This window comes from Dendronephthya gigantea, unplaced genomic scaffold (assembly GCF_004324835.1).
Source record: "Dendronephthya gigantea isolate DGI-Jeju-01 unplaced genomic scaffold, DenGig_1.0 000021F, whole genome shotgun sequence".
Taxonomy (NCBI): domain Eukaryota; kingdom Metazoa; phylum Cnidaria; class Anthozoa; order Malacalcyonacea; family Nephtheidae; genus Dendronephthya; species Dendronephthya gigantea.
The window spans coordinates 207,872-221,881 of NW_021163031.1; the positions used below are offsets into that span (position 1 = coordinate 207,872).

At 35.6% G+C, this 14,010-nt stretch overlaps 4 protein-coding genes across 5 annotated transcripts; 1 reads left to right on the plus strand and 3 right to left on the minus strand.

Moving 5' to 3' along the window:
- Positions 1 to 336: 336 nt before the first annotated feature.
- LOC114521997 (UDP-xylose and UDP-N-acetylglucosamine transporter-like) lies at positions 337 to 2,711 on the minus strand. The gene is made up of 10 exons (XM_028542589.1): positions 2,512 to 2,711; positions 1,923 to 2,036; positions 1,667 to 1,769; positions 1,534 to 1,583; positions 1,377 to 1,458; positions 1,248 to 1,311; positions 1,064 to 1,119; positions 929 to 982; positions 770 to 845; positions 337 to 685 (listed from the first exon to the last, which is right to left on the minus strand). The coding sequence occupies exons 1-10, from the start codon at positions 2,592 to 2,594 to the stop codon at positions 360 to 362; spliced, it is 1,008 nt and encodes a 335-aa protein (XP_028398390.1). The 5' UTR covers positions 2,595 to 2,711; the 3' UTR covers positions 337 to 359.
- Positions 2,712 to 3,192: 481 nt separating this feature from the next.
- Positions 3,193 to 7,195, minus strand: LOC114521919. Its single transcript, XM_028542493.1, has 4 exons — positions 7,060 to 7,195; positions 6,886 to 6,963; positions 3,802 to 3,917; positions 3,193 to 3,533 (listed from the first exon to the last, which is right to left on the minus strand). Exons 1-4 carry the CDS (start codon positions 7,193 to 7,195, stop codon positions 3,381 to 3,383), a joined length of 483 nt encoding a protein of 160 aa, XP_028398294.1. The 3' UTR covers positions 3,193 to 3,380.
- On the plus strand, positions 4,064 to 6,964 carry LOC114521811. The gene is made up of 5 exons (XM_028542352.1): positions 4,064 to 4,465; positions 5,154 to 5,417; positions 5,507 to 6,012; positions 6,120 to 6,306; positions 6,645 to 6,964. Exons 1-5 carry the CDS (start codon positions 4,162 to 4,164, stop codon positions 6,791 to 6,793), a joined length of 1,410 nt encoding a protein of 469 aa, XP_028398153.1. The 5' UTR covers positions 4,064 to 4,161; the 3' UTR covers positions 6,794 to 6,964.
- Positions 7,196 to 8,333: 1,138 nt separating the features above from the next.
- Positions 8,334 to 13,995, minus strand: LOC114522000 (ankyrin repeat and BTB/POZ domain-containing protein 1-like). Of its 2 annotated transcripts, XM_028542592.1 has the most exons (12): positions 13,511 to 13,995; positions 12,858 to 12,920; positions 12,704 to 12,759; positions 11,900 to 12,044; positions 11,503 to 11,662; positions 11,348 to 11,393; positions 10,904 to 11,148; positions 10,743 to 10,782; positions 10,555 to 10,649; positions 10,183 to 10,350; positions 9,803 to 10,009; positions 8,334 to 9,424 (listed from the first exon to the last, which is right to left on the minus strand). In XM_028542592.1, exons 1-12 carry the CDS (start codon positions 13,564 to 13,566, stop codon positions 9,209 to 9,211), a joined length of 1,497 nt encoding a protein of 498 aa, XP_028398393.1. In that variant the 5' UTR covers positions 13,567 to 13,995; the 3' UTR covers positions 8,334 to 9,208. The 2 variants fall into 2 exon arrangements, with proteins under 2 accessions (XP_028398393.1, XP_028398394.1); XM_028542593.1 differs by lacking the exons at positions 12,858 to 12,920; positions 13,511 to 13,995 and having other exon boundaries at positions 12,681 to 12,759.
- Positions 13,996 to 14,010: the final 15 nt, after the last annotated feature.

Below are 14,010 nucleotides of genomic sequence, written 5' to 3' on the forward strand. Positions count from 1 at the left end.
GTGCAATATGTTCAAAGTTGATCAAACTGAACATAATTTAAAACTATCTGTTGGGTTAGTAATAGCCACAAACAGACTGCAAGGGAGACTGCAAGGTTGACAGATTAGCTGAATAATTAGGCCTAGTCTCCATCTGTGCCATTATGAAAATAAAAGACCAGAGAAAGAAAACAAAGGGCTGGTATTTGGCTTAATTATTCAGCTAATCTACGAACCCAGATGATTTGTTAGTTCAAGTTTAATTATGTATAGAAACAACAAATTACTACATTCAATGATTCCAAGACAATGATTCGACTCCAAGGGCACCACCAATGGTTTTATATACAATACTACATTTTCCACCAACGAAGAACCATCTATTGAGTTTTCTTCTCATCTTTCGTCTCTGATGTCCAAATTTGCAACAAGCGATTATGAAGGTCCAAAAACATAAATGTACCACTGAAGACCAGGGCAGTAGCGATCCAATGGTATATTGTGAAAGAATTTTTGAAGAAAAACACAGACACCATAATACTGATAAACTTCCGTAGAGTCACAACCAAGGTTACAGAAAGAGATGTAAACTCTGTTGTTAGCACAAACACACTTCGAATACATATGAATTGGGTCACACAATTACCAATAATGTAGAACCAAAGCCTCGGGATGTTTATGGTGATGCCTTGGAACACTAAGTAATCTGACAAAATAAAAAAGTTTAGACAAGACCTTGGTGAAATAAAATATTGCACCTTCCACACGATTAATAAACTATTTCACATACCTGATGCATTATACAATATGATATGTCTGTAAATATCTCCAACTAGCAGCAAAAAGACTGGCAAAGGTAAGCAATGCTGAAATAATTAAGGATATGAATAATGAGGAAATAAAGAACCAAAAATTATTTTTTGTAAGTGTTGCCAAAAGTCAAACTTACAGAATAGAACAATGCTTCATTTGGGTGCTTCCCATATTCTTTGTAAAGAACTTCCTAAATAATTATAATTTTGTGGATGAATTAAAGTGAATTAATCATTTAGTTTTTGTAATACCTGGTGACCACTGTTCTAACCTGATAAATTCCAAGTCTTGATGTTGTCACCAAAGATATAATAAGAATTGTTACACCTATACAGGTAAAACATACATGAATTGATACAAAAATCATAGGTGAACAATATGAAAATAATGTCATTACTATTATGTATTACCATAGGCTGTCTGGATGTTTCAATAGCTTATATAGCCCAACTTACCCACTCCCATCCACATGACATCAACTGCACTATCCCCAGATGATCCTACTAGATTACCACTATCCTACAAAATTAAACGTTGATCAATAAAGTTTCCAGAAAAAGTGCAGAAGTAACAATGCAACTTACTAAATTCTTTGCAGAAACTATTGTAGCAATTGAAATTCCTATTGTAATCATGACCACAGATAAATATGTGGTAATCTTATAACTACAAAGAAATGAAAATATTTGGTTATAAAAGGGTAGCCAATCCCAAACAGAAAGAGTATGTATTTTAACTTACCTTTTTTCTAAAATTATTATTCCTAAAATTAAACTGGACACCAAGGAACCCTGGGGGAAGCAAAATATAGAATGAAGTTCCTTACATCAAAATGTGAAAGAACATTTTCTATATACACTGCCTATAAACATACCGATCTGAATATCATGTGCAATGGCATTGGAATGTGAAAATTTGGTGCAATATTATTTAATAGACTGACAACAATGAAATATGAGACCATTGTACCATAACATCTAAAAAAAAAGATTGGTTTTAATTCATTACATAAACACATAGACCATAACCTGTTGAATAGGTCCAATATTGGGAGTCAACTTGAGTATTTAGAAATAACAAATATAGAACATGCTCTTTATGGTAAAAAACAATGGGAAAATTCTCCTCACCTGATAGGAATGACTGGTTTTACAGTCAGACATTTTGTTGTGGAGAAAAAACCATGAATGGCAATAAAAAAAAATTGCAAAAATGTGATAATATTTCCAGAGCTTGGAACCTCTCTGTAAAGAAAAGAATTATACCCTCATTATTATATAAAATATACAAAAAAATTACTTAAATTGTACTGGACTATGAAAGTTCCAAAGCCTTTAGAAGTTATCCTCAATGAAATTGCATTTGGTAAAAATCAAGGTTTCATACAGCAAGTTAATACTCATGTTTACATACACAGCAAGTTGATATTCAATTTTTCTTGGAATGTAAATTTGTCAATCAATGATTGGCTCCCTGAACTATCAGATATCAAATTACACATTCACTGTCACTGTTTCATTAATAATGCTTCTCCCTGGCTTAATTTTGCCCAAAATCTAACTGAAAGTTTTAAAAAGTATTATAATATTATAAAAATTTTAAGTACAACAATAAACCTCCTTTTATGTTTATTACCGAATATAGTAAAAACGGAAATATTGGAAATTGATTCATGCATGCCTCAAATGAAAACAATACAAGACTGTTTAGATTTCTTACCGTACTATAGCCTCTAAAAACATACTATTCGCAATGCATCCACCAAAAACGAACAGCACTGCCAGCATTTGATGAAGCTCCATAATATTTAGCGAAAATGCCAACGAAATGGCGAATTCTCAATTTCAACGAGGACCCGGCATTATCACATAGTAAGTGAAGTTTCTATTTCATATCAATACATGTCATATTTTTAATGTACGCGCCTGCGAGCAAGTCAGCGTGTATATAATACTTTATGTTGGTTGAACAGCAGGAAAGCAGTAGTTTACGTATTTCAGTGGTATTCCAGTCTTTTGGTAGATGTGAATTAGTAATAGATGTTCTGCTTATACCTGTCTTGTCTACAATTTCATAACATGGACGCGTGACTCAAAGTTATTCTAATTCTTAGTGCGAAATCGTTACACAAGTTGCAACCATCAAATAGCAACAGTTAACCTTAGGTGATGGTTTTACCATACAGTTTCATGTGACCATACCATGGCACCATTTTGATTTGTGCGCCGCAAACTGTGATATAGACTGGACACTGGACGCATACGTACGTCTGGAGTGCTTACCATTTACCTTGGGAAATCAGAAATTCCGGTGGGAAAAGCGAATACCGAATGGTACAAAGAGTTTCCATTAGAAAGTTCGGAATACCGGATGGGAATTCCTAGTACTATTTCCTTCTCCGATCGAGATTCCCAACTCCCCAACGTTGAGCACTCCTGGCCTATCTGGGATTCAATTTTAGTGTGGATTTTAAACAGCACGATTATGGCGAAGTATATTATGAATTTTACTGTAATTCTGCTTATTTTTTTGTGTACATATATATCATGGATAGATAACCAACCAACTAACCAAGCATTACGGAGACATTACGTTATGTCTTCAATCAAAGGTTTCTTAATCTTATCAGTTTTTTTCAACATTAAGTTATTTTCATTGATCTCACCAACATTAGTGTCTATATTCTCATCACTGGAGTAACTGTCAGATGAAGTATCGTCAAGTTCCACCAATTGTAGGTCCTTAAAAAATATGCAAAAATACGATAGTAAAGCCACGTATGAATTTCCAACAAGGCACGGTCAAAAAAGGAACACGAATATAACATGAAATATACTCATTTTGAATTTCACGTATATCGAAGATTATATTAAACGTGGGTATCTATACATCAATGTGACGTCTCACGACCTGACAAGGTCTTTAGTTCGGGATTGAAGAACGAGGGAGATCTATTTTCTCCCAGGATGGGAGAACATGGTTGTGGTGCAAAATCAAATCAGAAATTACCATATTTATACATGGTTCACCATCTTCAACGTCTTCTATGGTGCCGTGATCCTCTAGTGAAAGTTCTTCTTGTGCTTGCTTCATGATTGGTAGAAAATCTTTCACTTGCTGCAGAACTAGAAAATATATTGTCAGTATAAAATGTGCTTTTTGAAAACTAAAAAAACTAAAAAGTAATTGAATGAGATGACAGCCGAAACAGATTTCTACTAAAGAAATAGAGCGAAATAGAGAGAAACTTTTGAGAAATTTTTAATTACATTTACACCTTCAAATAATACAAAATGGTTCTGAAATGTTAAACAACACGAAGTATTTCACACCGCTGCTGACACGATTATAGTCACAGCAGGCTCACACATGCTTCTTTTGTGTGGCTTGCGATGTGAAAACAAGATTCCCGACATCAAAACACCACGATATTTGCGAATATTTGATTTTTCAACATACATTTTACATCATCTTGTGGCAATGAAATACGTTCTAGTTCAATGGAGTGCGGGAAATATTAAAACCAGTATTTTAACCGAAAACTATGTGCGAGATAAAAGCATGCTCTATGATTTCACAAAGGAGGGCATCATTTCGTTTGTTACCGTTCAACGGGGCGAAGTATCAGTCGCCAAAAATAAAGGAAAACTTGGGCGCATAGCCTGTGTTAGTGGTGAGTGTTTTTAATAATAGAGAAAAAACATTAAGCGCTGCTTTTCACTGTCGCGTTTTTTGCACCTACGTACACGACTACACGCACGTAAAAGCTTAAAAGCTATTTAGGTTGTTGTATGATTAATTTTATGCCAGAAAAAACAAACCAAATCATCAACAGAATCCAGTCCTATGCATCTATTTAATCGCTGATTTCATAAGTATCATTTAAATGATTTTACGTGCGCATAGGTATGGCAAGCATAGAAAACAGCCCTAAGTTTTTTTTTGAGCTTTTTGTGCAATATTGTTTAGATTTTAAATTTTAAATTCACGTCTTAAATTTCAGACCATTTAAGGAGGTTCTCCAGTTTTCCTCATCTATGCAATTCCATTTTTAAAAAATTTTAAGACATGCCACTCAGCCCCTCCTCCCCCTTTCATGACCCTTGCTTTCCCTCTGGAAGGTTAGGGTGATTCCTGGTTCCCCTTGCATTAGATCTACTTGCAAGAGTGGGAACTAGAAAGATGGAAAGTCCACAACTGGTTTTTCACTATGTGGTATTTTTCAATTTCTTAATTTTCTTAATAAAAATCCATGCTCAGACATGACAATCACTACCAATTATTTGAGTAACCTTGTATGGTCAGGTCAATACAAGTTTCAATTTCCGAAAATGCACACTGAAAGCAATCCTTTACTGTAGATGATAGAAAAGTAATTGAAGAACATCAAAACTTATTGCTGGCTGAAGACAATGAATTTATTGAAGATGATGAGTTGCCACTTGTGTCATATTCGTCAAAAAGACCAAGATTAGATGATGAAGGTCTAACTGAGTTCAATGAGAAAAATGATTCATCTTCTGTTGCCGAATTGAGGCAGAAAGTATCAACGCTTTCAAAGGAATTGTCATTAGAAAAAGCAAAGGTTAAAGAGTTACAAAACTTGAACCAAACATTACAGAAGCGTAAGTTTTTTGGGAAGATTTTAAATCAAATGGGAAATGAGATAAAAACATAGCTCTGTTGTTGACTGTGTTATTGCTTAATTTTCTAGGACTTCCTGTGTTACTAAAAAATGCAATGCAATCAAGTGGAGTTATCACACAATTGAGAATGTGTGCAAGTTGTAATAATCAGTCTTCTGGTAACATTGTAGAAGACACAATACTCCCAGAACCAACTATTACAGCTAAAGATCTACCATCCACCACAAATTCCATTACTAATACAACCTTCACAAACATATCAAATACTTCATGTACTTCTGCTCTAACATCATTACAAACACAGGAAATATCTCCAATTTTCACTTGCCCTCCAAACAGCATGTTAATATCAACACCAATGATTAGTTCACCAGCCATAACTAGTGTACATTCAAACGCTGAAGGTCTGAACCAACCATCAACACCAGATAGTACCCTTGCCCTGACCTTACCTGGTATGTCAACTTCAGAAGTATATGATACATCAACAGCTAAAATACCCTTGGCAGAAAGTTTAAAGATTGTGCCACTTTGCAATTGTCCAGAAAACAATGGCAACATAGTTTCAGAACAGGTGGGTTCATAGCAGTATAGTCTTAGGAAAGAGTTACAATACCTACATTTTTTCATTGATGCAAAAATGTTTAGAATTATTGTTGTTATTGATATCTGTGGTTTTAGGATAAAATTAACAATTCAATACCACTGGAGGTTACATATGCTGGGACTTTCAGAAAAATGACATTAGCTATGATGACTCATTTTTTTGACAAAGAAGTACTTAGAGAATCCAGTGTCACAGGATCAGGAAAGGAAGGACGACATTCACGCCCAGCACTTGATGAAAAGATTGTTCATTATATTATTGGTAGGCAGGCCCTTGTAGCTATTTTGGGTCCTGCACCCTGCAAACATGGTTGTTATTAAGTTGCAGCCTATAAAAAGTTGCTGTAAGTTGATAACAACCATGTTTAGGAATGCAGCACCACATTATTTCATCAACCAGGAACAATGTGAGCATTTTTAGCAGTGTAACTAGAACTGCATTAGAAAAAGTTAGTTAGTGTAACTAGAACTGCATTATTCCATCTTCAGATTCATTATACCTGCTTTGAGGGTTTTCCCAAACTACACGTAGTTGTCCTCAGTTAATTTATTCCATCTAATACTATACTAATTTTCATTGTACTGAAATATTTCTTTCAGATAATGTTCAAAAAAAGTTCCCTGGTGTTGCATCAAAAGCAATCAAGGCAACAATGGCTCAAAAATGTAAATATTTACGACTGGTAAAAAAGAAAAATCAAAAGACAGCCAAAGCTACCCAAGATGAAACTAGGGCCACCACTAAATGAAAGTGTATTTAGTAGTGTAACAATGTTACAACTTTTGAAGTGGAAAATATAGAATTTTACGATTTTTATAACAGAAACTTTCAGCTACATACCTGGACAGGCAGATGGTTTATATGTCTTGCGTTGTGCATTTATTTGTTTATTCTTCTCCAGTAAATACTTGTCCAATCCTATTAATATACATAATCTTATCTTAGTAGCGCATTTGGCGAACTTTTTGCCATAAATGTTATACAATATGTAAAAATAGAACATCTTTCACCCACCCCGTTCTGGACACACCTTCAGTAGGTCTTTGCAATTCTCTTTTCGCTCGAAATTATTATTTGGAGATTTTTTTGATCCATTTTTCTCGTTTGAACAATTCTGTAATTTTTCCCCACTGCTTGCGGCAGCCGCCATCTTTTAAATTTTAATTTCCAACTCCAGAGCCCGCTATTATTGATGACTTTCATTCAACCTACATTACTTCAACTTGCGTAGCTCTAATGTATTGAGGTTGATTATACCACATTCCTGTATATTCGACCTTACCAAAGTTGAATATACCATATTCCGGTATATTCGAACTCACCAAGATCAATTATACCATATTCTGGTATATTGGACCTTAAAAAGTCGAATACACCATATTCCGGTGTATTCGACCTGACCAAAGTTGAATATACCTTATTCTGGTATACTTGCCTCAGCAATACTATCCATACTCCAGTATATTCGATGATTTCGATCCCAGCAAGGTAGCCAAGTACATGTGTACCGCACCTTTTTTTGAGGTGTATAGGGGAACATAGAGGATTTTAGGGCCCTCTATAGGTGAATTATATCTGTTCTATATCAAGAACGTTTAACCCGGACAAATCTGCTTCCTCTCTCGTACTGGCATGAAATCAAGGGCTTACTCTTTCTACATGGATGTGTTTATGGAAAATATGACATTGATTTACAAAACTATCTGCCAACACTACCACCTAACAACCTCAGAAACTCATGCTCTTCAAATCTGCAAGTTCCAAAATCTCGGACTAAATGCTTTCAAACCAGCTACTTTGTTCGCGCTTCAAGACTGTGGAACACTTTACCTACACCTCTAAAAGAAATTCCTGTGTATAACACTTTTAAAGCAATCCTTAAAACTACGTACTCTTCCGCTCTTCAAGATATCTACGACATTGACATCAATTCAACCTGGCGATCGATATGTCCACGTTGCAACACCATCAGAAACCTCTTCCAACCGTCCTTGACTCATCTTGCTGTTAGATCATGTTTAGAATTAGATCATGTCCGTCTGTCTGTCTTTCTTTCTGTCTGTCCGTCTGTCTTTCTGTCTGTTTTCGTTTTTAAATAGCGGTGGGTGGCCTTAGCTAGGGTGTTATAGCCCTGTTGTTACCTGCCTATGTATGTGTCATGGTTATTCATGTACATGAAGTTTTGAAATAAATAAATAAATAAATAAATTAGGTTATAAAGAGTGGCAGCCCTGATTTGAGTGCACCATTTCGCGAAAAATAATTAAAAAACGTCTTGAATTGTGGGATAAAAATGATTTATCACTTTTAATGTTAAATACCTGTGATTAAATATAATATATTAGTTATCTACGTACCTAAGGTAGGTTACACCATTATATTAAGTTACCATACAAAAACAAATAAGAAAGCAAGAAACTTCTAGGCCTTCGCCTTTGGAGTTTTGGCGTATTTTAAATACGATCAAAAAGCCAATTATATCTACACAGTGGCGCCGCCAGGTTTAATTGAATGGGGAGAGGGGTCATCCAGTGTCAAAAGATGTTTGGGGGGACTTATACGCATAGATGGGCTGGAATACTAAAATCAGTGAAACGAACATCGCATGAAACTATAAACAACTTTCTTAACATTTTTTCGTAACAGTTTTGAAAAAGGGGGCAGACAACAAAATTAGGGGGAACCCCCTGCCCCCTTGGCTCCCCCTTCCCGGGCTTTCCTAGCGCAGCCACTGTTTCTATGTATAAATGCGTACATTCATTGGGATTATTTAATTCAAGCTACAAAGTATTAACATAACCTAAATACACCGGATCCAAATATCTAAGTGAGGAAACATCAATTAACTTGCTTTGTACGGATGGCGAATCAATTAGTTTGGTTCGACGTCGTAAAACTTGGTTACAGAACTGCGCATCCTAATCTTCAAGCTAATTTTAATACTAGCGCATCAGTTTGTATACTCAACTGAAATTTCATCCGACGCAGAACAAGTCATTTGAATATGGGACTGAGACTATTAAAATGAGTTCTTACCAAAAAACATACCTCTAGAATAAAGTAATCGCAACAAAACATTTTAGACCTGTAATAAGGGAAAGCATGGGAAATGCGTTCTAGATACTACTAAATCAAAATATACATCCTCTAATAACCGAAATACCTAACAATCAAGGCCGATACTTTTCAACAAATTCTCCAGAATTTCAAGTCTGCACTCAGACGAAGAGTTCTGTGTCCAAAAATTGTTTGGAAGCAATGAGTTATAGAGATGAGATCGGATGTCATCCACTAGAGGAATGGAATCTGTTTCTTGTCTTTCTTTTATGCTTTGAGCGTCTTCCACAATCAACTCAATCAATCCTGGGTCGTCTTTCATCTAGTGAACAAAATACGTACAGCTAGAGAAGACTAATCATAACATTTGGTACTGATGATTATAAAAGTCCTTTATCGATTAGCCACTTATTATCGATTAGCCACTCATTATCGATTAGCCACTCATTATCGATTAGCCACTCATTATCGATTAGCCACTCATTATCGATTAACCACTCCAAAGTTGCGGCTAAGACTGATAATAGGAGGGCTGACAAAATGCATCAAGGGACTAATTTGGTGACGTGAGCAAGAAACTCGTCCCATGATCATTGTCAATCTCGATATCACTATATTGAAACTACGAAATAGCTAATAACTGTCATTATGAGGAGGTGGGGGGTTCGAGTGGGGATAAAGCAGGATCTCAGAGTCTCACCTCGTCTACATATTCAGCAATAAATCGGCAACATTCACTTTCCAATCTTGGCACGGAGAACGTTCTGCTGATACGAACAACCTCGACAACATTACTTACATCAAGTATTTTAATCATTGCCTTTGCACAAAGTCGTTTGAGACCTTTCAACAAGTACATCTCCGCTGCACAAATCACATTATAAATGTCATCGAAATTACAAGGAATCTAAAAAAAATAAGAACTTTAGGTTCCTTGACATTCTTCCTAGGACCTCTTTCTGGGAGATAGGCCTCTAGGAAGAACAGGTTTGAAGAACAAATAAAGTTATAGAGAGTTTAAATTATTCTACGAAAAAGATTTTTCATGGAAAAGTTTCAAGAAATGTCTTTTATTCTCACCTCAGCTTCATCAATGTACAAGTAAGTAACGACAATCGAAAATACGTCTGGTGTGACGTCATTGATAGTGATTCGACAGTCATCCTCTTGGAGATCCTGATTACTGGCAGCAGTTTCCGAGAACTCAAACAATGCTTTAAAATAATCGCTACGATGACAGAAAAATACCTGATGAATAAAAGAGAAAGTGTTAAAAACGACAATATATTATTTTGTTTGCCTACGAGAAGCTCAGCCAATCAGATGGAAGAAAACGTTAAATGAATGCGATTAGTTGATCGGATTAGAATTAAATTTGAAATCACAAGAATTTTACATCATCAGTCTCTGCTCGTTCTACAATCTCTATTAACTCATAAATAAAAATTCTACCTTGTTGCAGTAAAACTCATAATTCTGAACGTCGAAACAAACATCAGAAAATGATAAGAAATTTTGTAAGTTTTGAAATTCATAATCAACATCACCTACAAGGAAAAATATTTATAACGACCATTAATGTCACTCATTTTGTGTGACGGGGAAAAGATATTCCAAGTAAACTTGAATGAAACACTTACCCAATAGTTGTGAGATACACATCGACACTTCTGGAAGTTGCTGTGATAGACAAAAATAATCATCAATATTCATCATGGAAATGTTTAACTTTCCTGTATCTATTCTGATCGGTTAAGCCTTAAAGGTATATGGTTCTTTAAAGAAAGGTTTATCACTTAACCTGTGATCTAAAAGGTTCTGGTAACGCAACTTCAGTAAGTTTGGTAAAATCGTCTTTTAGACTTTTCTCTTCCATCGCTGGATCAATACTTATCATCGTTACTCGTACAAAACCACGCTTTGACGCATGAAAAGTCTTCGCCTTTTCCAACCTTGATTTGATCAGCTGCATTAATTGCCAGAAGTGAAACTGTCGAGCAAGGTTGAAATAGGATTCACACTCCTCAAAAGGAACATCCAGTTTTCCTGAAGAGATGAATAAAAACATTGAATTGTTTTGAAAGATTATCAGTCTCGAATTATAGTACACTGAAAACTTATATATGTATTTAATATTACAACAGCATTCCTGTGATACAATTACGTGCGTGTCTTTGTAGTAAAATTGTTGACAAATTATCTCCAAACCGATGAGATAAAGTATTTTGCAGTGAACCAGCCTTACCTGTATACAAGTATTTTAACATGTTTCGAAATTGCTGTGGGTTGAACTAAAGCAGTCAAATATAGGAATTACTGATAAGAAGTAGAGGATTCAAAAACAGATTCACAAAGGAAACTGATCAAGTGAGTTTGACACATTTTATCCTTAAAGCTCACCTCCGCCATTGTTGGAAAAAACACCATTTTTTCTTGCCATTTAGTCTGAAGCATTTCTGCAAAATATGTGGACCTGGCTGCTAAAATGACGCGATGCGCTGGAATTGTTTCCCCACCAACCACGAAGAATATGTCCCCAAATGTTCCTTGTTCAAATGCTCTGTTTTAAAGCAAGACACAATCATGTTTAATAAAAGAACGTGGTTAATTAGCTATCAATTCTTTGTGCTTCACTTTTCGTTGCGGATTATGCTCGCTTGATGCTGACCTTATATAACATAATAACTGCGTTCTACTTTGACTCATGACCGGGCCTTGACTGCGTTCTACCTTGGTGCATTAGTTCCGTCCCATTACCTCCTATTACCTTTTCAATAGAACAAAACCTTCGATTTACCTTCGTAAAAACTCGTCGTAAGACTCTCGCCTCATGCAATTGGAATTGATAGCGTTATACCGTTGTAAGATTCTTCTGATGTTGTCAGTTAGGGCCCCATAAAGACATCGTTCACCATCAAATGTGTTTGCCTCACAACGAGAACCTGGCAAGTTGAGGTACGTATTTTAATTAAGTTCCAAGACGTACTGCGGGGAATTTTTAATTGAACTGTACTAATTATGTTCCAATATTTCTGACTAATAGAGAAATACGCCACTCTGACATATTACTGCGTAATATGATGTGCCACACCCAAAGCTATCAGAGCAGAAAGTACCAGACTGGCGTTAGAGTAGGATTTGAGGTTGACAATGAGGTGAAAAAAGTTGATGTCAATCAATGGGATTGGCAGTTGAGACAAACTGGGAGCTATGAAGGTCTAGGGTCAAGTTAACAAGGATTAGGAGCTGAGAAGGTTTGAAAATAAAGAAAGGTTAGGGTTAAGACATCAAGGATTAGAAGATTAAGAGGTTTATGGTAAATTAATTATCATGGATTATGGAACTAGGATATAGAAAAGGATTAGGGGGATTGAATCCATGAGTTTTAGAGGATTAGTAGTTTGAAGAAATGAGAGCCAGGATGGTTTAGGGTCTTAAGGAGTTGTTAAGGATTAAGTGTTGATTAATATCTTGGCCACCTTTATGTCAATGCATGGATCTGAAAACTTCTAACAACACCCCCAACTCTATTATTAGACATGATACACCTATATATGATTAATAATATTGTAAATTACCAACAAAATATAACATCCCTAACCATTCTTTAAGAGAAGTTCAACCATGTCTTCATGTCCACACAAACATGCATAATATCTGGCAAGAAATGAGCCATTTAAAACAATAAACGAACAAAAAAAACAACATGTGTGGCCAGTGTGGGTATAATTTCAGTATGTGGGTATGATTCTTACAATGGAGTACTGTCCCAATTATCTCTGGCATTCACTTCAACGTCTTTAACATCAATCAGATACCTGGAAAAGAATGCATAACCTTGGAAAAATACTGTATGTTTATGTATTTGTGCAAAGCTGCTGAAGGTAATGCTAAATAGAATTCAGTAAAATTGCAACATCATCCTTTATTACAAGCTAAATTGAAACTTCAACCCGGGTGTGTGTGCTACTTTTTGGACAGATTACATGGACTCGTAACCTACCCTTAGGCTAAGGCCCTTAGCAATTAATTCCTAACCTAGCCACTTATTATCTACACTATGGTGTGCATTTGTAGGATTATGCAAAACAAAATAGTGACAAATATTTGCAGTGAAGTGAGTGAACCAAAGAATGTTCTTGTTCTAGGCTTCATCAGATTAGTCTGTACTATAGTTTAGCAGCATAATGTGGCAGTGAGCCCAGTCTGGTAGATCTCATATAGTCATATGTAAACACTGCTACTGATATGTATATTTGCAGTTACGTTGGCAGCTAATCCGGGTATGTAGGCACTTTAAGGGACCTTTACTATGTTAGGAATAATAAATTAAAATTCTGTAGCAAAAACTGCTAAAAAACTGGATAAAATGTTGCACAAAAACCTGCAATTGTGCAAAAAGGAATACCTTAACTTTTCAATGTCGCCCGTTCTGCAACAGCGAAATAACTCTTTGACATCCATACCAAGACCATTTAAATGCTTGACTTATAAAAATAAGTCTAACTCATTTCGTTTATACTTTATATACTGTGCTTGCAATCTTCCTGCTTCTCTATAACTCAGAAAGCAACGAAGACCACAACTCATAGGCATTTTTCGCTTCGTATATTCCGCTGAAATTATTAACAGTTTTGACTTGTGTATGTTTGGAATTCCTCGACTATTTTGTTTACAACCTGCAGAATTTTTAACAAGTTTCTACAGCACATGCGCATTGCGCATCTCTCAACTTCAACTGCGTTTTTCGTTTCAGTTAATTAAATCTGGTTAGAGAACTCGGTCTTAATGCAATAAAATACTCGACAACTGTGAAAAACCACAATGATCGATACAGAAGATTAGGAGATCTTGATATAGAGAGGATTCATTTCTTTTGTTGAGACATTTTGGGAGAGGGCACCGGAC

Bases quoted from the DNA above. Each gene is read 5' to 3' on its own strand.
- LOC114521997 (XM_028542589.1), bottom strand. From the start codon at position 2,594: ATGGAGCTTCATCAAATGCTGGCAGTGCTGTTCGTTTTTGGTGGATGC. The intron at 1,312-1,376 runs GTAAGTTGCATT...TTAATTTTGTAG, and splicing joins TAGTTTCTGCAAAGAATTTA to GATAGTGGTAATCTAGTAGG. The intron at 1,120-1,247 runs GTAAGTTGGGCT...TTACCTGTATAG, and splicing joins TGTCATGTGGATGGGAGTGG to GTGTAACAATTCTTATTATA.
- LOC114521811 (XM_028542352.1), top strand. From the start codon at position 4,162: ATGCTTCTTTTGTGTGGCTTGCGATGTGAAAACAAGATTCCCGACATC. The intron at 4,466-5,153 runs GTGAGTGTTTTT...CCTTTACTGTAG, and splicing joins GCGCATAGCCTGTGTTAGTG to ATGATAGAAAAGTAATTGAA. The intron at 5,418-5,506 runs GTAAGTTTTTTG...TTAATTTTCTAG, and splicing joins GAACCAAACATTACAGAAGC to GACTTCCTGTGTTACTAAAA.
- LOC114521919 (XM_028542493.1), bottom strand. From the start codon at position 7,195: ATGGCGGCTGCCGCAAGCAGTGGGGAAAAATTACAGAATTGTTCAAAC. The intron at 3,918-6,885 runs GTATGTAGCTGA...TATATTTTCTAG, and splicing joins TAAACCATCTGCCTGTCCAG to TTCTGCAGCAAGTGAAAGAT. The intron at 3,534-3,801 runs GTAATTTCTGAT...ATATTTTTTAAG, and splicing joins GTGAACCATGTATAAATATG to GACCTACAATTGGTGGAACT.
- LOC114522000 (XM_028542592.1), bottom strand. From the start codon at position 13,566: ATGGATGTCAAAGAGTTATTTCGCTGTTGCAGAACGGGCGACATTGAA. The intron at 12,045-12,703 runs GTTAGGGATGTT...TCAACTTGCCAG, and splicing joins TGAACTTCTCTTAAAGAATG to GTTCTCGTTGTGAGGCAAAC. The intron at 10,783-10,903 runs GTTAAGTGATAA...TGTCTATCACAG, and splicing joins CAGAACCTTTTAGATCACAG to CAACTTCCAGAAGTGTCGAT.